We start from the raw sequence: 25,214 nt of genomic DNA, 5'->3' as shown, positions 1-25,214 counted from the left end.
AATTTTTATTCCTAAGAAACTTTTTGTGGTCGAGATAGATGCAAGTGATATTGCTATTAGAGTTGTATTGCTTCAAGTTGGGCATCCTTTTGCATATATGAGCCATAAGTTTGATGCTACACAGCAGAATTAACTTACTCGAGATAAGGAGTTGTATGCTGTGAAGGAATGGCTTTATTATTTATATGGATCGCACTTCCATGTGGATTCAAATCATTAATTTCTCTAGTATTTCAGTTGGCAAAAGGATTTTTGAGGTTACCTTGCTCGTTGGTAAAAGTTCCTGCAAGAAATGTCTATTAAGATTCAGTACAAGCACGGAGGTGACAATAAAGTGGCAGATGTATTATTCAGGATAGTAAAATTCTATTTCATTCATGAAGGTATCCAACAATCTCTTGGATGAACTTAAGAAGTTTGTTGACTTCAACTCCTTTATTATTGATATTTCACACAAAGGTTTTGTTAAGACACACCTCTATAGATTTGAAGGGTGACAAATTTGTATCATTTGAGACATAAAATGAAATTCTAGCGAAGAAGGGATGTGTGGTGGTTCTTTGTATTAACAAATTCATCAAATAGATTTTGGTTGAATGTTATGATGTGCCAAGTGTCATCTGAGGGTACTAAAAATGTATATGTTGGTGAAGAGGCATTTTTTTTTTTTGCTTTGGATAAAATCAAATGTTGAGAAGTATATACGTGATTGTTTGACTTGCCAACAGTAAAGTTGATCATCAGAAGCTCATTAGCCTCTATCATCCTCTATGTGTACCCAAGAATAAATAAAATAACATTTTAATGAACTTTATCATTGATTTACCTAAGATTTTGCAAGGAAATAATGTTATTTAGGTTATTATGGATCATTTGACAAAGATGGCTCACTTCTTCCCAATGAAGATGACTATTAAAACTTTTGAACTTGCTTAGTAAACTAGTTATTCAATCTTTATGGTTTGCCATATGATATTGTGAATGATTGGGATCCCAAATTCACATCCAGGTTTTAGCAAATGGTATTTGAGAAGCTAGAGACTAACCTGAGCATGAGTAGTGGTGAGCATCCACATTCATATAGGCAGTCAGAGCATATGAATCACTTATTGGAAAATATGCTAAAGTCTTTTGTAGAAAACTTAACTAGATAGGGAGCATGGGAGAAGTACTTGCCTTTGCTTCAATTTACTCACAATAGTGTTCATCAATTGGCAATTAATATATTTTCATTTATGCCAATGTACTATTATAAACCTAAGTCTCTTGTGAGTTTGAGTTTGGGTTTGGTTTGAGTATTTCATGCTTATGATTTCCTGGAGGATATGCAAAACAAGCTAGGGTTGGCAAAGTTGAACATAAGACAAACTCAAAATCAAGACAAAAGATTGGCTAATGAGCATTGTCATCGTCAAATATACTATAAAATATCCTCAAAATATTTTTGTGGTTTGTGTCAAGCTCAATCACATGGGGGCTTAACTATTACTTCACAGTTGTTGAAGTGACACTTTAAACACCTACCTTTTATTAAAAATGCATGTGATGGGAACCAAGAAAAAGCACTGTAACTTGGGTTAACACTCGCTCGATCAAGCAATGTTAGACGTGTGCCAGGCGCTGCGCCATCGGAATCCAGGCTACCTCCATCTTGCCAGCATTGCTGCCACCAGCATTTCGACGAGGAGGAGTAGAATCAGATGCGAGGCTTCTTCCGCCAAGGAATCTCTGGCACTGATAGTGCAGCGCTGCGCAAAAGGTGAGAGCTATCCCCAGATTGATGAGAGAATCTTGCTCGACGTCGGTGGCCTCGATCTCCGATTGCTCATGACCTCCGCTGCCGCAATCCGTGACTCTAGGCCCGACTCTAGTATCATCACTTTCTCGCCAAAGGCATTTATTCCTTTGACGAGAGCATGCCGGGATTCCTGTGGCTACTGCGCTTTTGCTCGAGCTCCAAAGCCTGGGAAGCCGGTTTATATGTCTCTGGACGAAGTTTTGAGCGTTGCTAGCCGCGCTGCGGAGCTGGGATGCACGGAGGCACTCTTTACACTCGGGGACAAGCCAGAACTTCTTTATCCACAGGCCAAAGAAGAGGTAAGTTCTTCGAAGTTTTTAAAAAGGAGGACTTTCATGTTTCTGCAATGACCTTTACTTTCTTTCTTCCTTTGTGCTTTTGCAGCTTGCGTCACTGGGCCACTCCACGACTATTGAGTATGTTGCTGAGGCTGCTAAGTTAGTGCTCGAGAAAACTGGACTTCTTGCTCATGTCAATGCGGGGGTGATGTGCAAAAAAGACGTGTCACTTCTGAGAAGCGTCTCCGTTAGTCAGGGCTTGATGCTTGAGTCGACTGCTTCGAGCCTCGCTGAACCCGGCGGCCCGCACTTTAATTGTCCAGACAAAGTTCCCTCCGCCCGGATTGCAACTATTGCGATCGCAGGCATGTAACTTTTCATTTGTTAACTCTTTCCTTTCTATACTCTAAACTTTTGTTCAGGTGAGCTGAAGGTGCCTTTCACGTCCGGCCTGCTGGTTGGTATTGGTGAAACCAGGTCCGATCGAATCAAGAGCTTGCTGCTCCTACGTGGGGTTCATGAAAAATATGGCCATATCCAGGAGCTCATCATTCAGAACTTTCGAGCAAAGAAAGGCACTCCAATGGAAAATGCAGCAGAGCCAAATATTGACGAGCTCCTGTGGACTGTAGCCATGGCACGGATTTTATTCGGTCCAGACATGAGCATTCAAGCGCCACCAAACTTGACACCAAGGCAAGTGAACCATGACCTCAGTTTGCACTGGACTTTAACGATGTTGCAGAGATGACACAAAAGAAGGAGTTGAGTGGGAGCTTCTTATCAATGCAGGAATAAACGACTGGGGCGGAATTTCTCCCTTAACAAGAGATTGGGTGAATCCCGAGGTGCTTCCTTTCTTTGATTCTCTTTTCTTTTATCATTTCTTCTAATGTCATACTCTGATTGCCTGTTTTGCAGCTACCGTGGCCGCACATCAGAAGCTTAGCCAGTGCGACAATGCAGTGCGACAAACTACTCGTTCCAAGGCTGCCTGTATACCCGTCATATATTCGCAACTTTTCGTCGTGGCTGGTATAGCGTTGTTTTTGGAAAAGCTTGTCCACTTCCTCTTGACTTACGTTTTGCCAGGATCCCAACGTCTTGCGATATGCACTCGCAAGCTCTAACAGTCTGGGCTACGGTCGAGCGGATCCTTGGTCACCAGGTTGCAATGCTACCACTGACTGGAGTCAAATGAACAACGCTACAACCTCATCTGTTTATGTCGGCATACAGGGAAATGTTTCGTGCAATGCCTGTACGTAGGCTTCAGTTTTCCTTGCGTCTGTTAAACTTCTGTTTGTGTTTTTTTTTAATAGCCGCGAGAGCAAGCAGCCGTGTGGAATATATAGTGGATAAGGGCGTGGCAGGAGAGGATTTGACCAGAGTACATTGTTGCTTTGTCGACTCACTGACTTATCCATTTCTTGTGTCAGGATGAAATAACTATGCTATTCTATTCCATGGGACCAGATTTTGACTATATATGTTCTTCAGCGAATAGGCTACGTGAATCAGTAAATGGGAATAAGGTAACGAAGTTTTGACGCGCGCACATTTTGATTGTATTTTCAGGTAACATATGTTGTAAACAGAAACATCAACTATACCAACGTTTGTAGCTACAAATGCCAATTCTGCGCTTTCAGGTATCTTGTCGCACTGTGAAATAAGACCTTTTAAACTTGTATGTATCAGCAAAGGAAAGCAGAACGAGAATCTAAGAGGAAAGCCATACAGGTTGATACTTGATTGCTTTGATGCTCTCAGTTCTAATTATGTCCTTTCGTAGCTTGTCACTGGAAGAAATATCTCGTAGGACTATTGAAGCCCGTGAAAGAGGAGCGACGGAAGTATGCATGCAGGTAACAAGATCTTCAGGGTATGAGATGCGACGAGCTGTTTCAGGGAGGAATTCACCCCGATTACACTGGCGAAACATACTTGGAAATTCTGAAAGCTGTGAAATCAGCGGTGCCTGGTATCCACGTGCATGCATTCTCGCCTTTGGAAGTTTACCAAGGTGCTTCAACCAGCAACATGAGGTACTCAATTGTCGAGATGTGAACGTCCGTGGCTCGGTTTATTTTAATTCTCTGGCTTCCAGTGTTGAAGAGTTCCTTGTGCAGTTGAAGGCCGCTGGACTTGGTTCTCTTCCTGGAACTGCAGCCGAGGTAACAAATTTCGGTGTGCTTGTATGACTTGATCAGTGATGGTAGCAGATCTTAGACGACGAGGTGCGAAACGTTTTGTGTCCTGACAAACTCAAAACAAACCAGTGGCTCGAGGTAATGCGTGTTCGAGTTCCATATCGAAACTTGCCAAGATTTTTACTAGGTGATGGAAGCTGCTCATAGTATTGGATTGAAGACTACATCAACCATTATGTTCGGACATATGGACTGTCCGTCTCACTGGTAGGACTTCAATTCTCGGCTCATTCTTGTGCTGGTTCAAAGTACGTTCACTTTCAGGGCAACGCATCTGCAACTCATTAAAAGCCTACAGAAGAAAACCGGCGGCTTCACAGAGTTTGTGCCACTACCGTTTGTACACATGCAGGTTTGAGACGTTGTTTGAAAGCTCTTTCTTTTCTGACCATACTGCTTCTCTAGGCTCCAATTTTTGTCAAAGGCCGGGCGAGAAAGGGGCCAACAAGAAGGGAATGCGTCCTCATGCATGCAGTCTCTCGTCTGGTGCTGCATCCCCACATCACAAATATACAGGTACTATCGATGTATTGCTAGAGTTTAACGTATTTTTTCCTTCAACGTTGCAGGCTTCCTGGGTGAAAATGGGAGCCGATGGAGCTCAGTTCCTTTTGGCTGTTGGCTGTAACGACATGGGCGGCTGCTTGATGAACGAGAGCATCTCAAAAGCGGCAGGGGCTTTACATGGTAAATAGAAAGCTCTGCATTCATATCTTTGATATAATTCTGCGAAACTAGGTGAAGAACTTACAGCCTCGGCGATTAAGGAGCTCATCCATTCCATGGGACGAGTTCCGGTACAGAGAAGCACTTTGTACAAAGAAATGGTCCACCACTAGTGGTGAGTTTCCCATTCATTCAAGAAAACCATTCTAACTTTTTACTAGAATGGATGAAGAATATGGCAATCGAAATCTCTTGAGGTAAGCCTTTTATACATACACATAGTATAGTTTTTCGTTTCATACAACTGTTTAGTATCCCTTGTGGTGGTGTTGCAAGAAAGGGTGCCTCAAGGCTTCGTCCAGTGTTATTCTCTTTGCCGGATCATTGTCGATCATCTTGTTGATAAGATCCATCGCCGCGGCTGGGCACTGTTGGAAATCTATCTTCCGATCTTCGGGAGTCTTTAGCTCTAGCATGAAGTAAAGGATGAGTCCCAACGCGTACACGTCCACCCTCTCATCGTAGCTTCCCTGGAATATCATCTCTGGGGCCATGTAGTTCCAGGTGCCCGTCACCTCGTGGAGCTTGCCTCCCTTTTCAATCTCCACAGCCGTGCCAAAATCGCCGACCTTGAGCTCCCGTTTCTTCGTTACCAAAACGTTCTCGGGCTTGAGATCCCGGTGAACAATTCCGGCGTGATGCATTGCTTTGATTGTCTTGACGAGATGCCGAAAGTGTTGGGCTATTTGGATCTTATCGTACTCGATCACGCCGGTGGCCATGGCCGTGACTAGGTCGCACTCGCACAATTCCATAACCATGCAGGAACACGTTGAATCGCAGTGCGCCTTTTTAAGGCACACCACTCCGTGAAGGTTATGAAGCTTCTTCATTATCGCCGCTTCATGGCTTTGAGATTTCTCCCTCTCAACGTCCAGTATCTTACACGCCACCTTTTTCTTCTTGATCCACCTCGACTTCTCCCGCAGCTCGAACACTCCACCGTACGCGCCTCGCCCAAGCTCACGAAGAACGTCGTAGTGTGCGGTCACCCACTCCGGCATAACAACAGTCGCCGCACACGCCATAGCTCCGAAGAAATGAGCGCGTCTATTCTTACGCAAAAGGGGCGAGCAAGGGTTCTAAAGAGGGATTTTTATACTGTTCCGTAACCTTTTGAGATGACGTGGCATTTCATTAATTTTTTGGCTTGGATTAATATTAAATTGGAGTTAGGAAAGCTCAAAACCAGAATTGGAGCGGATTGCGTACTGAAGCTTTTCTCTGAGAGTTCCAATGCGCCTGTATGCAGGTAGCTTCGTCGCAACGAAACCGAGAGTAAGTGAAAATGCGGTGAGAAAAGTAGGGAGCGCAGCAAACCTTCAATATGTTATAGCAGGTAGACGCGCTTGGGAGTCGATCGACATCTTGGCCAGCTAGAAACGTCCACACTGGAGCATCACTTGTCACCTAAGAAAGAAAAACGGGAACGAGCTAAAAACGTTGATGCTTAAGATTGCCAAACCTTGTGGATTGTAAACGGAGGCTGCAAGTGTTTAAATCCCAGCAAAGGTGCACGAGAGCAGCTCGTTACAAATTTGAGCACAGCGCATCTTTCTTTGACATCGAGTTGCTCAAGCACCTGGAACAGATTCCACGCTCAGAACAGCACCAAATAATAGAAGGTAGTTTCCTTACCTCCCAAAACAGCTTGACCGTGCGGCTGGTTACACTGTAACCTCCAGTGTACCGGGTGTTGGCCTTCAAGTCGTTCACGTCGAAGTCGTGCTCTTCACCTGAAAGAAGCTGCAACGAGATCTTCAGGACGGTGCTATAGACAAAAGATAGCATACCTGGTTAAATTCCTTGGCATTAAACAAACCCAGCCACGAAGGAGAGACTAAATCCGTAAGGCCTCTCACAAACGCATTAACTACTGGTCGCACCTAAGAACAAAGACAAACGGTGCTGAGAAGAAGCTAGCAAGAGGCGACTATACCTGACGATTTAGCTTGTAATCGGCCATAGCATGGACATACTGCAGCTTGTTAGCGTCAGTCACAGGGATTTTGTCTCCTCCCTGCACCAGATCAATAACCTTTCGCTTTCCAAAATATTCTTCCGTTACAGTGAAGTCCAGAGCCATATCTGAAACGTCACCTTCATAATTCTGTCAACAAAACATTAGACAGCCAAGTTTTTGAAAACGACCAAAACCAACCTTGAGGTACATCAGATTCCGATGAAGTTCTCCATCGAGACTAGAGAGATCGTCAATAGGACAGTAACGACCCAGGATCTTGGATACGAATACTGGAGAAAATAAATGTTCCAGCAGAATACCCTCGTACAAGGCCTTCCCAACGATGCGACCCAAAAACTCAATCGTTCGTAATCCCTGACCAAGGCTGCTCGCAGCTGGATGAGGAAACAAAAACCGTTCTTCCGTGGCAGTTTGTTGAAACAAGCCGTAACTACAGGAGGTACGTTAAACCGATTATATAAATTATAAGTCTGATTGCTTACCCAGGATCAAATGCAGCTTTCGCCAAGTCCGTAAGGAACTCTTTAAAAAGCCCGCCATAGTCGAGCCCTGCTTCCGTAAGACCATGCTCGTTCACAAAGGAAACGTTGATGCAGCCTTTAAATCTTGCGCCCAAGGCACCAAGCTGTTGAAAGCCATCTTCGACAATACGATCTCTTCGAATCGAAATCTCTGTCGAACCGGGACCCGGTCCTACTATTTCCCCTTCTATTTTCCTCAAAGTTTTATCGCTGTTGATAAACTCCCGAAAGATTTGCACTCTGCCAACGTAGTCAGTACGAGCATGCAACAGAGAATGAGATACCTCTCCTCAAATGGTAACACGTGAGGCATGGTCGTCAATATGGAGCCAATTGCTGACGCTTCTCCCGCTTTCGAGACCGACGCGGCTTCGTGTGCTCTTGCAGCTGCAGCAATAGCAGGTCGCATTTCCGTGGCAGGCGCAAGCCATAATGCAGCTGGGCAGAAGCTGCGCCGGCTATCCCTTTCATACAATGCTCGTAAACACCTAGTCGAAGCTTCCATCAGCGTCGCATATTGAGTCCTTCCAGCCAAAAAGAAGCCATGATAGAGCATAGTGTTTAGAGCAGCACTTATCAGCCTTTGCTCGTCGATGGAAAAGGGAACCTGCAACAATCGCTAAGACAACCCGCCATGCATCAAAAGGACGAGCTGTACCTGCTTGTCGTAAAACTCGTTGTCGTCAAGAACGAGTAGCAAATGCGCATACAGCGTGCAGAAAAGCGTTAGAACTGAAGCTGCATCCTCTGAAAGAGCAGCCGGGCCACCCTTCAACTGTTCAATATGCCACTGACCATCGTCATGCACTTCAGAAATGGACTCGCTGGAGGCAGACTTTGTTCTCTTCAGGAAAGTATTAGCCAGCTTGCTTGAAAGTTGACGTGAACTCTGTTCTTTTGCTGGTAAGGCTCCCCTGCTCTCTGGCATCTTCACAATTTTTAGTTGTATGCTGCTCATGAACCAGTTCCAAAGCTGCGGAAGAAGTTCCTTGGTAAATGCTAGCACGTTTAGCACGGGTAGCGCACCTCCTCCAAAGTTCAAAACTGAGAATGTTGTGAGCAAGTAAGAGTAGAGCCTTGCAATGTTTGGGAGCCCAACGGATGATGATGTAGCCTTCTCGAAAAGCTGTAACACTTGTCGTTGATCAAACAGTGGTCTTAGGAGACGAATGAAGGAGTCCAAAGCAGCGCCACCACACCGAGAATGCAGCTCGGTATAATCTTCAGTATCCTCATCGCCGGAGTCTTCATAACTTCTTTTCCTCTCTCGAACTTCCTCAATCCAAGGTATCATACTGTGCAGGAGGCAACAAACTGCTTCCACGAAATGACTGTACATTGGTTCGCTCAGAGATCCAACTGAAACAATGCTTACGACGTTGGTGAGACTCCATGCTTGATGTGGAACATTGCTGTCCTTTTCTGACAAAACGGTAATGCCAAAAGTCTGCTTAAGTAGAAAAAACTTAGTTTTCATCTAGCATAGAATCTCTTGAGCAACCAACCTTGTACGCGCGAAGGCAAACAGCCAAAACATTTTCATGTTGAAAGGCAGGAACGAGACCTGCAGGAAGACGTTCTATGAGGCATGGAACTGTTAAAACGTGTCTACATATTTGTGCTGCTGCTTTGCCTTTCCAGTCTTCCAAATCTCGAGCGTACCTTTGACACGAAAGCTCGGCAGCAATAGCGTGGAACGGACGAAATGCCATGGTGATCAAACTGGCAGTCACTAAGAAGCTTTCCTTGGTTTCAAGATCTGCCGTATTGCCTTCCATTAGATACGCATGAGCTGCGTAGTAAAACCCGCTGTTTCCTGCTCCAAACCACTGCACTATCTCTGAAGTTACGGCACCTGTTTCTCGCTGTCTGTCCTCAAACCCGTTCCACAACTTCGAATCGGTCAGTGTTACCAATAGTCGCATGGCCAGTGCCAGTAAGGAAGTGGAAACCGCATCGCTACGTCGCCTTCCTATGAGAATAGCCGAGCAGATTGTTAAGAGTCGATGAACTTGATAGAACCACTGAGTTTTTCGACTCGGTGTGCCGCAAGCAAGTTTGCAAAAATTCCTGGCATCTAAAGAAGAAAGTTAAATAGAGAAAAATCGATGCTGCTACTCACACCTGGAAAGTTTACGCTTTGAAGAAGAGCTTGGAAACAAATTGAGACGCGCTGGAGATCCTTGACGAAGAAACTTCGTGTAAGCCAGCTTAAGTTCCTCGTAAAGAAGATAAATGGCCTGAGAATATCATCTGCAAACGCTTCGGCACTGACAATGCCCGATCGATGAATTTCCTCAACCCGCTCGTCCCACAGCAGCTGGATGGCATTCACGGCAATTCTCGCCGCCCGGCGGCTCCTCCAGATCCTCTAAAACACCAGAGATTATGCGATTTCCGGGCAAAACGATCGGCCTGGCTCACCTGAACCGTCAGTGTTGCTGCCAGCGTTCTCCTCTGGAGGACTCGAGAAGCTCGATCCCTGGCGATTTTCTCCAGCAACACATCCCTGGAATCCTCCTTGGCGCTGGCGCCGCGCAGCGACACCTGATCAAAGCCACATTTTCAGAGGATCTAAATGACCTAGAATTTCTCTTACGCGGCCTGTCAATGGCGCCTCCATTGGCGCTCCCGGGCACTACACTGTGAAAGAAAAAGACCAGGGAGACGCATCGCCGCCGCCCGTCACATCCACATCCAACGGCCACAACCCTGACAGCCTGTTGGCGCATCCAACCGTTGGATCTAACGGTGGAGACAACTCACAAAGCGTGAGATAGGGGATGCCGGCTTTGTCAGCGCAATGAGGAAATGTGGGCGGCATTCGCAGGAATGTTTAGCTCGCGCCATAGCGCCATGGATACAGCTGTGAGGCGGGATCGCGCATTCCCTAGTCAGGAGATCGGGGGCGCGGATGCGTGGATTTGCCGCGGCCAGGTTCTTGCCATCGCTGATCTTTGGAAACCTAGAGATCTGAGGTACACTGATTAGCAAATGCGAGTGCCAGGCAATGGAATTTTGGTGTGTTTTCTTTCCAGCAGTGCCTGAGACGCCCGCAAAGATGATCAATCGATCGCTGCTGTTGACGTATTTGTACCTTCTAATTTACATCACGCTTTCTTCTGGCGTGATTCTCTTCAACAAGGTATTGTGTCGGTGTTCCTTTTAGTAAAGCTCTGATGTTTTTTTTTCCAGTGGGTCTTGTCGAAAAAACACTATGGATTTCCTTATCCCATCTCACTTACGATGATACACATGGGATTCTCTGGAGTTGTCACGTTTTTCCTTGTGCGTGTTTTGAAGGTGAGCTATTTTTTTCCGTGGAATACATGTTCTAGCGTTTTTCTTCAGGTGGTCACTCCAGTCAAAATGACGTTCGATATGTGAGTATTATCAAGCGGTTTCAATCGTTTCCTGAGGATGGTTTTTTGTTTTGGCAGATATATATCTTGCGTTGTGCCGATAAGCGCGTTTTTTGCTTCCAGCCTTTGGTATAGTATAAACGTTTCTATACATTTCCCTAAGCTTTTGCATGGTTTCAGGTTTGGAAACACTGCTTATCTCTACATTTCCGTGGCTTTCATCCAGATGCTCAAAGCTTTGAGTAAGTTTCCAGCTTCCGTTTGCATAATGCTCTCACACTTTCTTTGTTGCTAGTGCCTGTAGCAACATTCATGATGGCTGTTTCGTGCGGAACGGATAAAGCTAGATGGGATCTGTTTCTAAACATGCTGCTCGTCAGCGTTGGAGTGGCAGTTTCTTCTTACGGTGAAATCCACTTCAACGTCATCGGTACATTCTTCCAAGTGACAGGGATTGTCTGTGAAGCTCTGCGACTAGTACTCACGCAAGTACTTCTGCAAAAGAAGGGCCTGACATTGAACCCCATCACCAGTTTATATTACATCGCCCCATGCAGGTATGTGACTTCTGGTTTCCCCTTTAGATTGTAAAATTCTGTTTTTGTTTTAGTTTTTTGTTCTTGTTTTTCCCCTGGATTGTTTTGGAGAAGCCGGCTATGGAAGTTGAACACTGGAAATTTAGCTTCTGGGTGTTTTTTACGAATGCACTGTGTGCTCTGGCGCTGAACTTCTCAATCTTCCTCGTGATTGGGAGGACAGGGGCTCTCACTGTCAGAGTGGCGGGAGTCCTGAAAGACTGGCTGCTGATAGCGCTTGGAACCATCCTTTTCCCAGAATCCAAGCTCACGGGATTAAATATCATCGGATACGCTATTGGTAACGCTGTCTCAAATCATGCATCAGTGCTAATATTTTGGAACTCGGTGTTTTCAGCACTCTCCGGAGTTGTGCTTTACAACTATTTGAAAATGCGGGACGCAACCATTGTCCACCAGATTTCTCTTGTGGATGTAGACAAGCCAAAGGTTTGGAACCGCGACCCGGTTGCTCAAGTCTTTTACTAAAGACGCGTGTATGTTTCTCAGGAATGGCGGCTCGATAAGAAAGACTCCGACGTGCTCGAGAAAGATATTCCAGCCAATGCAAGCATGCCTGTTGGAGACGAGGAGGCCCCTCTCATTCCCTCTAGTCGTTTTCAGCGTAATCAAAGTGGGAACCATGATGTATAACATTACAGAAAGAGGTACGAGAGCTAGCAAACAAATTTTTTCTCCTTGGACGTCAGGTACAAATATGGAGCGTTAGCTCTACTGTAATTCTTTTCTGCTAGCAGGACAGTTTTGAAGCTAACACGATTCATAATTTTCCATTAGTATAATATTAGCTATGTACACAGAACATACGCGCAGGCAATTATAATACGTTTTTTTGTATTAATAAATTTAAGGGCACTGCTGGTCTAGTGGTTTCCCTGCCACAAGTTGGGCAGTGCAAGTTTTATTTTGTGTAGAAACTATTTAATCTCTAGACAGTCACTTCCATGGACAAATGTCTAGCTCTCTAAAACTTGGAACGTCATGGGATTAAGAGAGGTACAAGAGTTTATTTGTAACATATTAAAGATATGCTATGGCAAGAGTTTGTTTATCTCGGTTCCAAAACCTGGAGTGTGGATTATATTTGAGCTCACGAGTTCAAGAGTTAAACTCATGAGTTGAACTCAAGTTTCAATTATACTTTAATATGAACATTATAAACATTAAAATATTAAGGTTATGGCAAACTTAATAATTTCACAACTCTTTATATATTAGATAAATAAAAATGTTTTAAAGGACACTTCTTGTTTTAACAATTTAAATATTTACTACATGCTATAATAGGGATGTTTATTAGAACATAAACTAAAATATTTGCAGAAAAAGTATCCTTGTCACTTCTTTAAATTTGTACTCTATGCTTTCTAGCTAGTAAATGTCAAGTGTTTCAGAATTTTAAAATTAATAAATTTGAAATAAAATTCTATATAAAACCATATAACTGTTTGAAAGGAAAAAAATCATTAATATAAGCTTGTTACATATAAAAGAGAAATTTTGTTCTTTTCTAGAATACATTCTTAAGGGGTTTGTCATAGTTTACTATTTAGAATTTATGAATCTTCAGTCACACTTTCATTCAAAAAAAGGAAAATACACATAAATATTTATATGTTCTAGTGTTTGTAATTTTAACTCTTGTAATCTTTCTTCCTATGATTCAAGGGCTAAGAGATGCAATAGTGATTTTATTGCACAACATAACCAAATCACACCAAAAAAAAAAAAAAAACATTAGTAGTGTTTTCCTAGATTTTATATAAATTAGTTGTTACTAAATACATTATTACTTAACATTTTGATATGAAAGAGTTCACATCTCCCTTCTCCCTTTGATCAAAACAATTGTGTGTGCTATTTGTATATTCTGTCATAACAAAGCCAAGCTATTAATCTATCTTTTATTCTTATCCTTTGTTACACCATATAACATAAAATCATTATTTTAATCCATGATACATCTTTTTGATTCCATAGCAAATGTTTTGCTTTACTAAATCTAAAAGGTGTTCACCCCTAATAAGTTTTATTAATATATTCTATTGTGGGCTTTATTCATGCCTCAACTTTGTGATCCATCTATGAGTCTTTCTTTAGAGATTTTTTTCTTGAACTCATAATACTATTGCATTGTTGCAATTCATTTTCCTTAGGTGTTCTAAGAGGTTAAGTAGGAAAAAATGCAATGCTAAGAAATTTTTTTTAACTATTATCATATAGTGCATGGTTTGTGGTGCACCAAACATAATTAGGAAAAAGGGACATCAACAATTTAATAGTAAACTAGTAAGTATAGCAACTTTTTTGTTATTCCTAACATCTCTTCTTAAAGCCACAATAAATATTATAATGTAATATCTTGTCCCTTGTAAAGCCTCTAAGGTTTATGGATTAAAAAATGATATTAATTTTGGCCATAGAATAAAAAAAATGTGTTATATTATTTTGAAGTGGGAAAAATTACAATATTATTGATTTTAACTGAATTCCCCAAGTAACATCTTGGCAGCTTTGAATATTATGTTGAACACTAAGAGCATCCTTTGGAGGCATACACTTACATCCATATGTAACTTTCGCATGGAAGCAAGGCTCAAGTGACACCATCTTAGAGCAGTTCTTCTTGTTATCAAGGATCCAAGGCTTTATTCCTGCAAGGCCGTGGCCAACATATCCAAAAGTTGATCCAGGACTTGTTATTAGCTCATCACAGAAAGAAAGCAAAAACATCTCTGCAAGTGCTTTCTCTTCATGCTCTTGATTATCAACCTTTTGCTCATTCTCTTGGCTCTGGAGTGAAAACTCGAACTAATGATCCATCTTTTGCAGAATTCAAGTAGAGTTCTCTCAACCTCTTAAAGTACATCCCATCAAGTGAAGTCACTATAGCAGTAATGAATTGTGTGGGAATTCTAGAAGCTTGAGTTGAATTGTTGGACTTGATGGATTTTGGAAGGAGGCCATTGTCTTGAGCACAGTCGATCATCTTGTTTAGAAAATGTTCATGACCAGATCCAAGGTGCTCTAGCAATCTCATTTGAATACCAACCACTTTACTTGCATTAGCCATGTAATCCTCATAAATTCTCACCGTTCTACTCCAAACTTGATTTGAGGGATGAAACAAATACCTTCCAAGGTGGTGAAACACAGTCTCTTGCTCTGGAAATAACATATCTAGTTCTAACTTGAAACTTGGAACGTTGTACAGGCTTGGAATGAAATAAAGATTAACAACGATTGCCAACCATGGGATTTTCTCACTTAACATCTGCTGCTCGTGCTCACAGAAAAACTTATCTCCAAGACCATCAAAACTATCAATAATTTCAATCAAACCATACCCTTGAACTTTGAGATCACCCTTACAATTATCAAACTGAAGTCTATGCTTGGCATGATTGAACAAATAAATTGGAAAATCTGTGGAGAGAAACCAAGAACTGGTAGGAAAAGGCTCGCAAAATAGTTGTGCCATGTAATTCTCTGGCCCTGGCTCAATCAGCAAAACTCTATTTGTCAATAAAGCATAGGCAAAAGTAGCAGTGATGGAGATAATCTTGTTCCCGAGACCACTATAACTTTTCCACACTATAAACTTACACCGGGAATCACTAGTATTACTTCTAAAATGATGGAAAGCTTCAACATAGTCATGAGTACAATGAGCATGGAGTTCTTCATATGCTCGAAGCCTTTTGAGAAGGTATGGTGATGGCACATATTGTGAGCTTTTCCTCCGATAGTGGTGCTGTTCGAGACGGGACTTGCAATGATCATCCCTTCCTTTACCAAGAAGTAAACCATTAAAAGCTGTGTGATCAAATTGTTGATGATTTTGGCGAAGGTATTGCAAAAACTTTTGCTTTTTCAATATCAAATCAAACACAGGGAAGTAAAGAGCAAAGATGAGCACACAAAATATAATAAATATAAGCAATCTTCCTTTCATTTGCTTCATAAGATCCCCTCTTTTTTTTCAAACCAAATTAAGTAACCAAACCAAATCGGGTGAGATATTCTTATTTTGACATATAGATGGATAGATAGATAGATAGTAGATAGATAGGACCAGCGGACAGGGTTGATCAACAAAGAAAAGATGAACGTGTCAGAAAGGAAGCAGAGAAGCTCGCTCAGCCCGAAACGATGCTTATGAGGCTAGAAAAACATATCAGTTTGATAAATAGTTAACATTTTACTAAAACACTGCTGGTCTAGCGGTAGAATAGTTCCCTGGCACGGGTTCGATTCCCGGGCAGTGCAATCGTTTTTGTTGTTTATTTGGATAAGATTACTAGGAGTTTAGCAGAGTCGCTTCGGGAAAAAGGTCATGGAGCTCCATTTTTTGGTGCTTGCGGTGCTCGGCGCCGTCGCATTGTGTGGCCGTGCCGACAAGACGTGTGAGGAATTAGGGTTCACTGGCCTCGCGCTTTGCTCCGACTGCGATGCCTTCGCCGAAATCGTCAAGGATCAAGGTAAAATTTGTTGCTGTTCTTCCATGATTGGTGAATTCATTTGATTCGATTCAAAGAGCTGGAATTGGACTGTCGAAAATGCTGCGCTGAAGAGAACGAGGAGTCGCTCAGCAAGGTATAGGGTTCTTCTGGAATGAATCCTGTTAATTTTTCTTTTTTTATTTTGTAGCTTACTTTCTCTGGAGCTCGTTTGGAAGTTTGTATGAGGAAGCTCATGTTTTACCCCCACGTCCAGACCTTTATCGAGAGCAAGCTGGAGAAATTCCCGGCCGTCCAAGCTCAATATCGATTCAATGCGTCGCCCAAGCTCATACTTCTTGACGAGGATGGTAACGAGAAGGAAACAGTCAGGTTTGTGTCGATGAGAGAAAAAGAAAAACCCATTCTTATCGTCTTGTTTTCGTTCGTCTTGCCTTGTAGGATTGACAATTGGAAAATGGAGCATATCGAGCAGTTCTTAGAACAGAAAGTGAAACCGAAGCATACCGAGATCTAATCCGGTGTCAATTAGAAGACATTTTTTGGTAATGAGATTTTCGACAGGAGTTCTCTGTGAATCTAAAGCTGCGGTGAAACATGTGAGTTGTTTTTCATTTCAAGTGTTCCTGGTTGTTGCTTGTGAGCTCTTTGGAATTGTTTTGGCTCGTTTACACGTACTGCTCGTGTTTTAAGACTTCATCCACAGCTTTCCGATTCGGCATACTTGGAATCGCTCCTTTTGCTCTCACGCACACTGATGCAGCAGCAGCTGAGAAGAAAACAACAGCAAGAACAAGATGGTCGAAAAACAAAACGCGAAAGACTGATTTCCCAATACCTGCAAATCTCAAGGCCTCGGCTGGCTCTTTGCCTTCGAGAATTGCGACCGTGAAGGCAGCAGTGAAAGTATCTCCAGCGCCTGTAGTGTCGACAACAGCCGGGGCTGGAATCGCTGGTTGGAGAATGGGACTCTCGTCAGCTTTTGCAAGCATAGAGCCTTGAACTCCTCGCTTCACCAGAACTTGTTTCACTCCCTGTCACAAAGGTTTGTTTCTTAGTTTGATCTTTTCCTTTTTCTCTCTCGCTCTCTCTTTTATTACCATGTCGAGGCATTTGTTTGCAGCACGGACGACTTCCTGCGTTGTCTCCGTCGGCATGCTCGTGAGACGAGCAAGCTCCGTCTCGTTTGGACTCAAAACCGTGATATACTTGAGAAGTTCTTCCGGAATGGGCGAATCGAAGCCTCCTGCGTCCATGATGACGGGAATGTCCGCTTCTCTTGCAATCCGAAAAAGGCAACCGAAGTATGAGCGAGCTTCGCAACGAAGAACAAAGAAGAGAAACTCGGTAAAAATTCAACTTTGAGTACCTTTGCGGCTTCGATGTTGACATCGTCTGGGATTTCTCTCTGCAGGAGAAGAGCGCCGGCTTTTCGAATGGTTTCCTCGGCCTGGACGGGAATGCTCGACGATCCCGTCCGCTTCTTCCACGCAGTGTTCGCGCCTCCAACAATGACGATGGAGTTTAGTCCATTCGGCTGGAGCATGACGATGGCATGACCTGTTGGCCCCGAGACTGTGTTGAGATAGTCGAGGCGAACCCCAGAGGTCTGTAGTGCATCTCTCAACATCGTCGCATTTCCATCTTTCCCGACCTGTAAGATCGAGACACAGTGTTCAGTCCTTTTTTTTTTTTGGTACTTCCTTTCCAGGAACTCTGATCTTATCCTCGTGAGGAGCTAGAGTTTCCCGAAGATCTAGATCGCTTTCTCATACCTGGCCAACGAAGAACGTTGGGAAGGAGAGGCGAGCAGCGCAAGCGGCTTGATTCGCTCCCTTTCCTCCTGGTAAAGTTTGTCCATTCCTCGCAGCCAGCGTCTCGCCCTCCTTTGGCATTCGATCCAGCTCCACATAGATGTCCGCATTCGCCGATCCCACCACGACCAGCGGCCGCGCCAGTAGAAGCTCGCCCATATCAATCTAATTTTCTCGTTGTTCCTAGCTAGGCTTTTAATACGCGAGGAAGAAGGGGTTGAATCATGTGTGGAATATGCCAAATGGCCCTCCGAATATACCACCGCGAGAATTTGCGGTGGAATATGCAAATTGTAAAAAACTTATCTATATGAGGTATCGAACACCTCACTCCACTTGAATCATATGATAGAATATGCGGAGATACTACCGCTATTTGCGGTGGAATATGCTAAATTCATGGTTTGCCATGGGCAGGGATCGAACACCATACTCCACAGTCCACACGCTCCTTGCAAATATCTACGTGTGCCTATGGCCATGCTTGGGCAGTCCACACACACACGTCCTTCGTGCTCGACCTAGAACAGAGAAGCGCTACTTAGGGTTTTGGATTTTGTTTCGCCTGGCGCTGCAGTGCATGCCGCAAGGCGAGAGAGCGATTAGGGATTTTCGAGCGATTGGCAGCGCGCGGGCAGTGTCCGGGCATCGCATTTCGCGAATTGTGTAGCAGGCATGGAGATTTTGGAGGAAAATCTGCTTGCATGCTGCATCCGGCCGCCGGTTCCACCGTGACGAGGAATTGGAATCCACATCGATCGCAGGGATATGGCATGCGCGGCTCACTATCCAGGTTCGAGGAATGGCGCTCTTGTCGATGAGCTAGCGCTCACTGCATTTTCTTGTCCTCAGCATTGGTGGAGGCAGCTCCGAGCTGTAGAAGGTGTTGCTGTACAATCTCTGCATGGATTGCTCCCCGGCAACTCACTGGCAATCTAGCCAACACCGCTGATTCTCATCTCCAGACTGAAATTAAGTCGAGAAGGGGATTTCTTCGAACAGCTGCTATTCTAAAGGTGCGTAAAGTTTCCCATCAATCTCTTCTATCTCTGAGAAAAGCGTGCTCTCGTAGAAGTCTTACGCTTATAAAAGGCTGCGGAGCTGTCGTGTTCACAATGGATCGGATACCTCCGAGGAATATGGATTCAGTTCACTATGGGATGTAAGTTCTTCCTGAGTTTTCTTGTATCTAGTTCTTGATTTCTCACGCCACCAGAAACTGCGGACTAGCATCTCTTACCTTTCGCAAGGAGAACTTAACAGGGTGAAAGAAGCTCTAAAGGTACGAAGATATGCACGGATTTTTCTTTTGGCTCAGTACTTTAGCAGTTGGCTTTCGATGCACACGACGGGCAAAAACGGCGGAGTGGTGAGCCTTACATCATCCATCCGGTTGAGGTCGGACGTATACTTGGCGAGCTTGTAAGTAGTTCAGAAGCCGTTTTTAGCTTCACGCTTACGTACATGCCTAGGAAATGGATTGGGAAACTATTGCGGCTGGACTTCTTCACGACACTGTGGAGGACACGGACTTTGTAACTTTTGAAAAGCTAGAGGAAGAGTTTGGTTTTAATGTCCGCAGGATCGTCGAAGGTGAAACGAAGGTACGTCGTGGGTAACATCTTTTGAAAAGAATACAAATACAACTGATTCAAATCTGCAGGTTTCTAAGCTGGGAAAGATTCAATTTTCTGATTCTCAGGCTGCAGTACAGGATGCTCAGGCGGACGATTTGCGACAGATGTTTCTTGCAATGACAGAGGAGGTTCTGTACTTGATTTTTTTAAATCTTTGTCATCTCATCACTGCCTTTATTTATTTTAGGTGCGCGTGATCGTTGTGAAGCTTGCTGACAGACTGCACAATATGCGCACGTTGTCGTTCATGCCAGAACACAAACAAGTTAGGCGTTCACTTTAAGCGAGCTCACGGTGCTAACACTTATTTCTTCAGAGGCATATTGCTCTTGAAACGCTTCAGGTTTTTGCACCATTGGCTAGATTGCTAGGTATACATAAAATCAAGGTACTGAAATGCACTTTTTGGTCTTGGTCCTAACAATGACGTGCTCTTTTTTCATTCAGTCAGAACTGGAAGAGCTATCTTTTATGTATGCGTATCCTGCAGATTATATTGACATGAAAAAAAAAGTCGAGAAGCATTTTAAAAGTCAAAGCGATCTGATTTTGCAGGTAAGTTTGTTTTGTCTTTGTTGTGTTCTTGACACGTTGTGAACAGGCCAAAAATGCGTTGGTAAAGTCTGTGCAAAGCGATCAATTTCTTTCTCATGTAATTGATGGTGTCAACATTTTTACTTTATGTAAAGACCTTTATAGGTATTGTTTCAAAATACGTATTGGAATTGTGAAGGAGCGGGTTTGCATGCAGCATATACAAGAAAAAGAAAAATCTAGAAGAAGCTGGAGACGTTGCTCAGGTAGTAATATTTACCGGTTATGCCACCTGAATTTCCACTGTGTTACAGGTGAGGATTGTGCTGCAGCCGAAGCCGGATTCCATCGATCGTCTGTGCAGTGCCAAACAAGTATCGTGTCTATTATCGGTTTGTTTTTGGTAATTTGAAATGATTGCTGCAGGTCTGCTATCATGTTCTCGGACTGGTACACACATTATGGTCTCCTGTACCGCAAACCGTAAGTTTTTCTTTGTAATGCCACTGAACTTAAAATTCGTGCTCAGATGAAAGACTACATTGCTACCCCAAAACCCAATGGCTACCAAAGTCTACACACTAAAGTCATCCCATTTGGTTCAAAGACATTTTTCCCGCTGGAAATTCAGGTGCTTAATAGTTGCTATGTTGGTCTATTTTCTTAAAAACTTTTGTTTGCAGATTAGAACAGACAAAATGGACAAAATTGCGCAGTATGGCATTGCCGTGCACTTCAGTGGAAGCATAGCCTTAACACCAGCTATAAATGGTTCAAGGCAACAATCTAACTGTTTGAATGCTGCAGATCTTGCTCGCAGGGTATAGAAGTGTAGGGACGCAGATCTTCTCTTTCCTGAAGTATACTTAACTGTTTCTTTCTCAGGTTAGCTGGCTGAACTCTATCCGACAATGGCAAGAAGAATTTGTTGGTAATATGACCTCAAGGGAGTTTGTTGACACTGTGACTGTTGATCTACTGGGGAGCCGAGTTTTTGTATTTACTCCAAAGGGAGAGGTTAGCTGGATAGTTAGTAACCATCACCACGTTGCTAAGGTTTGGCTTTGCGCAGATCAAAAATCTTCCAAGAGGCGCAACAGTTGTGGACTACGCGTACCAATTGCATGCGGATGTTGGCAACAAGATGGTTGGAGCAAAGGTAAGCTAAATCTTACTGTCTATCAATTCATGTATTTGTTTTGTCAGGTCAATGGCAACCTTGTATCGCCAACACACGTTTTATCAAATGCCGAGGTGGTGGAGATTTTGACATATGAGGTAATAAAGTTCACTTTTATCTCGCCTCTTCAACGTTTCGTTGCTTGCAACGTCAGGGCCTATCAAACAAGAAGCAATTCTTACGGCACAAGCGGTGGCTGCATTTTGCGAGGACGAGAAGCGCCAGACACAAGCTGACGAAGTTTCTGAAGGAACAGGCACTTCTATCCGCGATAGAGCTGACAGCTGACGCTGTTAAAAAGTTCCTTTCCAACTCCGAAGAGCTTACTAGCGGGGAAGGACATCCAGTGACTGACGAGGACAGGGATCGGGATCGGGCTATGGCCAGTTTTAGTGGACACTTCAGCATGAACGATCTGGCTACTTCGAATCCCTACGCTGCCAAGTTGCTGCCAGTCCAAGACGCTATGATGTACGGTGGACGGATGATCAACGGGAAGCACGCCAAGAGGGGCGAGCTAGCCGGTAAACTGGGACGAGGGACTTGCGTTATTGGGAGTGCTGCCTCGGACAGCCAGAGAACGTATACTTACATTAACAACGTAACGGACGCCAGCCGAAGTCGAGAAGACTGGTTGATTGGCCGGCTAAAGAACTGGCAATGCCTGGGAAGCTCTGTGCAATGGTTCAGCATTTGCTGCATGGATCGAAGAAGTAAGCTGTTTTCCTGTCCTTGCTTTTTCTCCGCTAAGAAGAGGTGTTTATCAGACATTCTTGCGGAAGTAACAGGAGCTTTAGGCGGAGCTGGGATCTTAATTTGCGCCTGTGTGGTAAGACTTAAGAGCCTGGAGTTTCTCGCATATTATCACACATTGTCTGTCATTAGGCTGAAACAGATGGGGTGAAGGGATTAGGGACGATGCTCTTCCACATTGAAGGTAGCACGGATAATCTGGTAAGTTTGAGAAATACCAATTACTGGCTCATACTTCATGCCTTTGTTTTGGCTAGTGGGAAGCATGCTCCAGTATGGATATGATCGATGGGATCTTGAATTGGTCCATCGGTTGCTGCTGGCAACCTCCAGATACGAGGCAACGTATCGACTTGCAATATAATGCTTAGAGTGAGGTTTCTAATGACAATTTCACTGCTTCTCTACTAAAAACTAGTTAGTGACACTCTTCTGCTAATAAGGTCTTAAATATATCTTTATTTTAAAACATCTATAAGAATGATATTTATAAACATTTTGTAAGGTTTATAAATATATGTATATAATAATTTGTTATGCGTTAATGTTTGGTTTGTTTGATAGTAGTGTTATTCTTACTTATTAATCCAATTGATCAAATAAAAATTTATAATTATAAATATGTTTATAATTTATAAACACAAGATTAATCTTATTGCATATCAACCATTAGATGGTAGAATAAAAAAAAAAATTAAAAAGTGTTTAAGAAAGTATAATCATAAATATATTTATAAATTATAAATACAAGATTAATCTAAATGAATAACAACCATTTGATGGTAGAATATTCTAGAATATCTAAGCATATTCTAGGTATATTCACTACCATCCTAGACCTCAACAAGTCTATTTAGGATTAAATTTGGGCCATCCATTCTTTTATATAAATAAGGGTTTAAACCTAATATATTTATTTTTAATTGGTGGAGGTGAGGAACATTATAATTTATCCTTGAAGGGTAAAACTTTTTGACAATGTTTTACTCTAGTATTCCTTTTTGTTCTTATTTCTTCATTCTCTTTTAAATTTAGATCTATATTACTTTTTTACAAAATCTAGAATTTTAACCTTTTTATTTTTTTAGCTTGAGCCACCTTTTTATATTTCTAGTGTTTCTTCTTTATTTGCAATGTTTGTTTTTCATGGTATGTCAATCATTTATGACTTTTATAATTATCATTCTCAATCTAGTGTTGAGTTGAGTGTTTTCTATCTTTGATTTCTGGCATTAAATATTCCTTTGTTGCAAGGGTTAAGTCACTTTGGCCAGAGTTTTAGGTTGAGTGTATGGCTCTGGTCGAGAATGCTATTGAAAGCTTTTATTTTATTATTGCTACTACAAAATTTATGTATTACTTTGAGAGTGTAAACTTTTTTATTAATTTTTCTTAAGTGTTGAGTTGTGTGTTAAGGAGGTTGAATAGTGTGAATCTTTTGTTTATTTTATAGTGGCCAAAATACCCTAATATCTAGGTTTTGATCATATTTATGCCCTTTCTCCTTATTTATATTTTGACAACTGTTTAAAATTCCTCTTTCAATGCTTTTTCATCCACTTTTTCTTCTTTTACACCCCAATTTTTCTCATTTTCTCTTCTTTGCTCTAACACTTCAAATTATTTTTTCTTCAGAGACAAAATTCGGCCCCCGATAATAGAGTGAGGACAAACAGATACAATAATGGAACAAAGACGAATGACATAAATTGTGAAGTAAGGACAAACATAGTAAGTCCAAATAAAACATTTAGCCTTGATGTAATGAGGCTGAATAAATGTGATAATAGAGTGAAGCTGAATATAAATAGTAGAGTGAGGATAAATGTAAATCAAAACAAAGTTAATGCTTCACAATTTTTTTCCTTTGAGAAAGGGATAAAGATGATATAAAGGATAAATGAAGTGAGTCAAACCTTTTATGTGTAATGGTAAACAAAGTTGTGAGTTTGAGTTTTTAGATGTTGATTGAAGGGAAGATGCAAAGGCAAGTTTTGCTTATGGTAGTGAGTTTGAGTTAACAATAATTTTAGAAAATCATTAATAGGCAGACTTAAAAATAGGATATATTAGTTATTGCAATAGTGCTTTATAAACTACATTAACTCTCAAAGTCCCTTGTTTTTATTCAAAGTTATGGCTTTGGGGTTAATTCAACAATTTAGTAGTTGCACATAGAGTTGTAATTAATTCATAAAGGTTCCATAATTAAGTAATGTTTGTGCTATGCCTTTGGGTTTTGTTTTAGTTATATTTATTAACAACTATGTTGGTGGTTTTGTGAGAGCTTCAGATTCTTATAGTACTTTATAATTGTCCACTTGACTTATTGTTATCACCTTTTCATATTTTAAAAGGGAGGATGGTGTAAGGTTTGGATATATATATATATATATATATATAAAATATACTTTGCTTAGATAATATGTTAATTATAATATTATAATATATAAACCATTTATTTGGGATTGAATTTGGTCCATCCATTCTTAATATACCTATTACTATATCCTAAACACTCATAATTTTAAATTAAAATAAATTTTAATATTTATTTAAACTATTGTAAATCTCTAAACTTTTAACTTTTTACATAGTGTTTCTTAATAAGGTAATATAAACTTTTGGATAGTGTTTCTTGATAAAGTAATTTTGAGTTCTAGAATATGATTATTTGAGCATTATTATACGTATATTTACATATTATTTTGTTTAGGGTTATCTATGTAACTTTTAGTTTTTGTTGAATTGAGTGGTCACATTTTCTTATATAAATTTTAATTTAAAAAAGAATATAAAAAATTTAGAGTTAAATTAATTTTGAAATACATTTAAGGATGTTTATTTTATTTTTTAAAACTATTGTTGAATAGCTACTAGTTAAAAGTTTTACTATGTATTCTACAGGGAGCAATTTTATAAAAACAAAGTTATTAATTAATGAGTATAATATATATATATATGAAAACATTTAATATAAAATATTTATGAAAAAAATTATTTCAATCATTAGCTTTTAAAATTGTAAAAAAGAATTTATTTATAGAAGGTTGGGAAAGAATAGAAGATAAAGAGGGAGAATTAAATAGCAAATTGAAAGATTAACACTTACTCTATGAAATCTTTATTTTGTCTCCAAAATTATCTTTATAATAATCAAGTTTATCATCACAATCTAGAAAAATTATCTTTATAATAATCAAGTTTATCATCACAATCTAGAAAAACTATCTTTATAATAATCAAGTTTATCATCACAATCTAGAATCCACTTGAGCATGTACATATTGTCTTCTTATAAACTTGATTTTTGAATATTCTCTAAAAACTGGATTACATCATTCATAGTTTGTCAATT

The 25,214-nt window shown here is 41.5% G+C and overlaps 8 protein-coding genes across 17 annotated transcripts; 4 read left to right on the top strand and 4 right to left on the bottom strand.

The window, feature by feature from the left end:
* Positions 1-1,576: 1,576 nt before the first annotated feature.
* LOC9645841 (FO synthase) lies at positions 1,577-5,464 on the top strand. Of its 7 annotated transcripts, none has more exons than XM_024681091.1 (21): positions 1,577-2,097; positions 2,183-2,441; positions 2,499-2,772; positions 2,822-2,924; positions 2,998-3,111; positions 3,169-3,337; positions 3,399-3,466; positions 3,516-3,611; positions 3,655-3,728; positions 3,778-3,819; positions 3,872-3,944; positions 3,988-4,124; positions 4,187-4,253; positions 4,302-4,367; positions 4,417-4,496; positions 4,554-4,641; positions 4,695-4,805; positions 4,859-4,976; positions 5,028-5,130; positions 5,188-5,212; positions 5,296-5,464. In XM_024681091.1, exons 1-19 carry the CDS (start codon positions 1,600-1,602, stop codon positions 5,126-5,128), a joined length of 2,538 nt encoding a protein of 845 aa, XP_024536859.1. In that variant the 5' UTR covers positions 1,577-1,599; the 3' UTR covers positions 5,129-5,130; positions 5,188-5,212; positions 5,296-5,464. The 7 variants fall into 7 exon arrangements, with proteins under 7 accessions (XP_024536859.1, XP_024536858.1, XP_024536857.1 ...); XM_024681090.1 differs by having other exon boundaries at positions 5,268-5,464; XM_024681089.1 differs by having other exon boundaries at positions 5,177-5,212.
* LOC112348402 (serine/threonine-protein kinase PEPKR2-like) lies at positions 5,264-6,043 on the bottom strand. The gene has a single exon (XM_024680797.1). The coding sequence runs from the start codon at positions 6,041-6,043 to the stop codon at positions 5,264-5,266; it is 780 nt and encodes a 259-aa protein (XP_024536565.1).
* An 81-nt stretch (positions 6,044-6,124) lies between these two features.
* LOC9646318 (E3 ubiquitin-protein ligase UPL7) lies at positions 6,125-10,245 on the bottom strand. Of its 2 annotated transcripts, none has more exons than XM_024680927.1 (14): positions 10,120-10,245; positions 9,945-10,067; positions 9,645-9,891; positions 9,026-9,597; positions 8,179-8,967; positions 7,805-8,127; positions 7,482-7,760; positions 7,177-7,429; positions 6,955-7,125; positions 6,809-6,901; positions 6,654-6,761; positions 6,481-6,597; positions 6,336-6,425; positions 6,125-6,271 (listed from the first exon to the last, which is right to left on the bottom strand). In XM_024680927.1, the coding sequence occupies exons 1-14, from the start codon at positions 10,141-10,143 to the stop codon at positions 6,188-6,190; spliced, it is 3,273 nt and encodes a 1,090-aa protein (XP_024536695.1). In that variant the 5' UTR covers positions 10,144-10,245; the 3' UTR covers positions 6,125-6,187. The 2 variants fall into 2 exon arrangements, with proteins under 2 accessions (XP_024536695.1, XP_024536696.1); XM_024680928.1 differs by having other exon boundaries at positions 6,125-6,257.
* Positions 10,246-10,309: 64 nt separating this feature from the next.
* On the top strand, positions 10,310-12,257 carry LOC9646317 (probable sugar phosphate/phosphate translocator At3g17430). Of its 2 annotated transcripts, none has more exons than XM_024680929.1 (10): positions 10,310-10,498; positions 10,562-10,665; positions 10,716-10,823; positions 10,872-10,903; positions 10,961-11,011; positions 11,063-11,124; positions 11,178-11,439; positions 11,493-11,758; positions 11,816-11,907; positions 11,968-12,257. In XM_024680929.1, exons 2-10 carry the CDS (start codon positions 10,582-10,584, stop codon positions 12,109-12,111), a joined length of 1,101 nt encoding a protein of 366 aa, XP_024536697.1. In that variant the 5' UTR covers positions 10,310-10,498; positions 10,562-10,581; the 3' UTR covers positions 12,112-12,257. The 2 variants fall into 2 exon arrangements, with proteins under 2 accessions (XP_024536697.1, XP_002976145.1); XM_002976099.2 differs by having other exon boundaries at positions 10,311-10,498; positions 10,559-10,665.
* A 1,684-nt stretch (positions 12,258-13,941) lies between these two features.
* LOC112348401 (galactoside 2-alpha-L-fucosyltransferase-like) lies at positions 13,942-15,442 on the bottom strand. Its single transcript, XM_024680796.1, has 2 exons — positions 14,334-15,442; positions 13,942-14,269 (listed from the first exon to the last, which is right to left on the bottom strand). Exons 1-2 carry the CDS (start codon positions 15,440-15,442, stop codon positions 13,942-13,944), a joined length of 1,437 nt encoding a protein of 478 aa, XP_024536564.1.
* Positions 15,443-15,770: 328 nt separating this feature from the next.
* On the top strand, positions 15,771-16,536 carry LOC9645839 (selenoprotein F). Its single transcript, XM_002976098.2, has 4 exons — positions 15,771-15,959; positions 16,016-16,074; positions 16,129-16,310; positions 16,380-16,536. Exons 1-4 carry the CDS (start codon positions 15,815-15,817, stop codon positions 16,453-16,455), a joined length of 462 nt encoding a protein of 153 aa, XP_002976144.1. The 5' UTR covers positions 15,771-15,814; the 3' UTR covers positions 16,456-16,536.
* On the bottom strand, positions 16,430-17,955 carry LOC9646316 (ribokinase). The gene is made up of 5 exons (XM_024680930.1): positions 17,714-17,955; positions 17,308-17,592; positions 17,039-17,224; positions 16,777-16,972; positions 16,430-16,707 (listed from the first exon to the last, which is right to left on the bottom strand). Exons 1-5 carry the CDS (start codon positions 17,909-17,911, stop codon positions 16,607-16,609), a joined length of 966 nt encoding a protein of 321 aa, XP_024536698.1. The 5' UTR covers positions 17,912-17,955; the 3' UTR covers positions 16,430-16,606.
* A 271-nt stretch (positions 17,956-18,226) lies between these two features.
* On the top strand, positions 18,227-22,329 carry LOC9645838 (putative GTP diphosphokinase RSH1, chloroplastic). 2 transcript variants are annotated; one of them, XM_024681055.1, is made up of 23 exons: positions 18,227-18,545; positions 18,605-18,768; positions 18,828-18,914; positions 18,969-19,034; positions 19,082-19,174; positions 19,225-19,356; positions 19,416-19,517; positions 19,577-19,654; positions 19,706-19,777; positions 19,837-19,944; positions 19,991-20,088; positions 20,141-20,189; positions 20,238-20,297; positions 20,350-20,406; positions 20,453-20,554; positions 20,607-20,744; positions 20,809-20,940; positions 20,996-21,082; positions 21,130-21,201; positions 21,258-21,816; positions 21,871-21,932; positions 21,989-22,057; positions 22,114-22,329. In XM_024681055.1, exons 1-23 carry the CDS (start codon positions 18,521-18,523, stop codon positions 22,225-22,227), a joined length of 2,526 nt encoding a protein of 841 aa, XP_024536823.1. In that variant the 5' UTR covers positions 18,227-18,520; the 3' UTR covers positions 22,228-22,329. The 2 variants fall into 2 exon arrangements, with proteins under 2 accessions (XP_024536823.1, XP_002976143.2); XM_002976097.2 differs by having other exon boundaries at positions 18,825-18,914.
* The last annotated feature ends 2,885 nt before the right edge of the window (positions 22,330-25,214 follow it).

Source organism: Selaginella moellendorffii, unplaced genomic scaffold (assembly GCF_000143415.4).
Source record: "Selaginella moellendorffii unplaced genomic scaffold, v1.0 SELMOscaffold_29, whole genome shotgun sequence".
Classification (NCBI taxonomy): domain Eukaryota; kingdom Viridiplantae; phylum Streptophyta; class Lycopodiopsida; order Selaginellales; family Selaginellaceae; genus Selaginella; species Selaginella moellendorffii.
The sequence above is the reverse complement of the archived record's forward strand: the minus strand, read 5'-3'. Positions and strand labels throughout refer to the sequence as shown.

Coding starts and splice junctions, on each gene's coding strand:
- LOC9645841 (XM_024681091.1), top strand. CDS start 1,600: ATGTTAGACGTGTGCCAGGCGCTGCGCCATCGGAATCCAGGCTACCTC. Junction 2,925..2,997: donor GAGATTGGGTGAATCCCGAG/GTGCTTCCTTTC, acceptor CCTGTTTTGCAG/CTACCGTGGCCGCACATCAG. Junction 3,945..3,987: donor CGACGGAAGTATGCATGCAG/GTAACAAGATCT, acceptor GAGCTGTTTCAG/GGAGGAATTCACCCCGATTA.
- LOC112348401 (XM_024680796.1), bottom strand. CDS start 15,442: ATGAAGCAAATGAAAGGAAGATTGCTTATATTTATTATATTTTGTGTG. Junction 14,270..14,333: donor GATGGGATGTACTTTAAGAG/GTTGAGAGAACT, acceptor TTCACTCCAGAG/CCAAGAGAATGAGCAAAAGG.
- LOC9646317 (XM_024680929.1), top strand. CDS start 10,582: ATGATCAATCGATCGCTGCTGTTGACGTATTTGTACCTTCTAATTTAC. Junction 10,824..10,871: donor TCCTTGTGCGTGTTTTGAAG/GTGAGCTATTTT, acceptor GTTTTTCTTCAG/GTGGTCACTCCAGTCAAAAT. Junction 10,904..10,960: donor GTCAAAATGACGTTCGATAT/GTGAGTATTATC, acceptor TTGTTTTGGCAG/ATATATATCTTGCGTTGTGC.
- LOC112348402 (XM_024680797.1), bottom strand. CDS start 6,043: ATGGCGTGTGCGGCGACTGTTGTTATGCCGGAGTGGGTGACCGCACAC.
- LOC9646318 (XM_024680927.1), bottom strand. CDS start 10,143: ATGGAGGCGCCATTGACAGGCCGC. Junction 10,068..10,119: donor AGGCGCCATTGACAGGCCGC/GTAAGAGAAATT, acceptor GGCTTTGATCAG/GTGTCGCTGCGCGGCGCCAG. Junction 9,892..9,944: donor CAGCAACACTGACGGTTCAG/GTGAGCCAGGCC, acceptor CTGGTGTTTTAG/AGGATCTGGAGGAGCCGCCG.
- LOC9645839 (XM_002976098.2), top strand. CDS start 15,815: ATGGAGCTCCATTTTTTGGTGCTTGCGGTGCTCGGCGCCGTCGCATTG. Junction 16,075..16,128: donor ACGAGGAGTCGCTCAGCAAG/GTATAGGGTTCT, acceptor TTTATTTTGTAG/CTTACTTTCTCTGGAGCTCG. Junction 16,311..16,379: donor AACGAGAAGGAAACAGTCAG/GTTTGTGTCGAT, acceptor CTTGCCTTGTAG/GATTGACAATTGGAAAATGG.
- LOC9646316 (XM_024680930.1), bottom strand. CDS start 17,911: ATGGGCGAGCTTCTACTGGCGCGGCCGCTGGTCGTGGTGGGATCGGCG. Junction 17,225..17,307: donor TCAACATCGAAGCCGCAAAG/GTACTCAAAGTT, acceptor TGCCTTTTTCGG/ATTGCAAGAGAAGCGGACAT. Junction 16,973..17,038: donor CAAACAAATGCCTCGACATG/GTAATAAAAGAG, acceptor CCTTTGTGACAG/GGAGTGAAACAAGTTCTGGT.
- LOC9645838 (XM_002976097.2), top strand. CDS start 18,521: ATGGCATGCGCGGCTCACTATCCAG. Junction 20,298..20,349: donor GTCTGTGCAGTGCCAAACAA/GTATCGTGTCTA, acceptor TGATTGCTGCAG/GTCTGCTATCATGTTCTCGG. Junction 20,555..20,606: donor TTTTCCCGCTGGAAATTCAG/GTGCTTAATAGT, acceptor TTTTGTTTGCAG/ATTAGAACAGACAAAATGGA.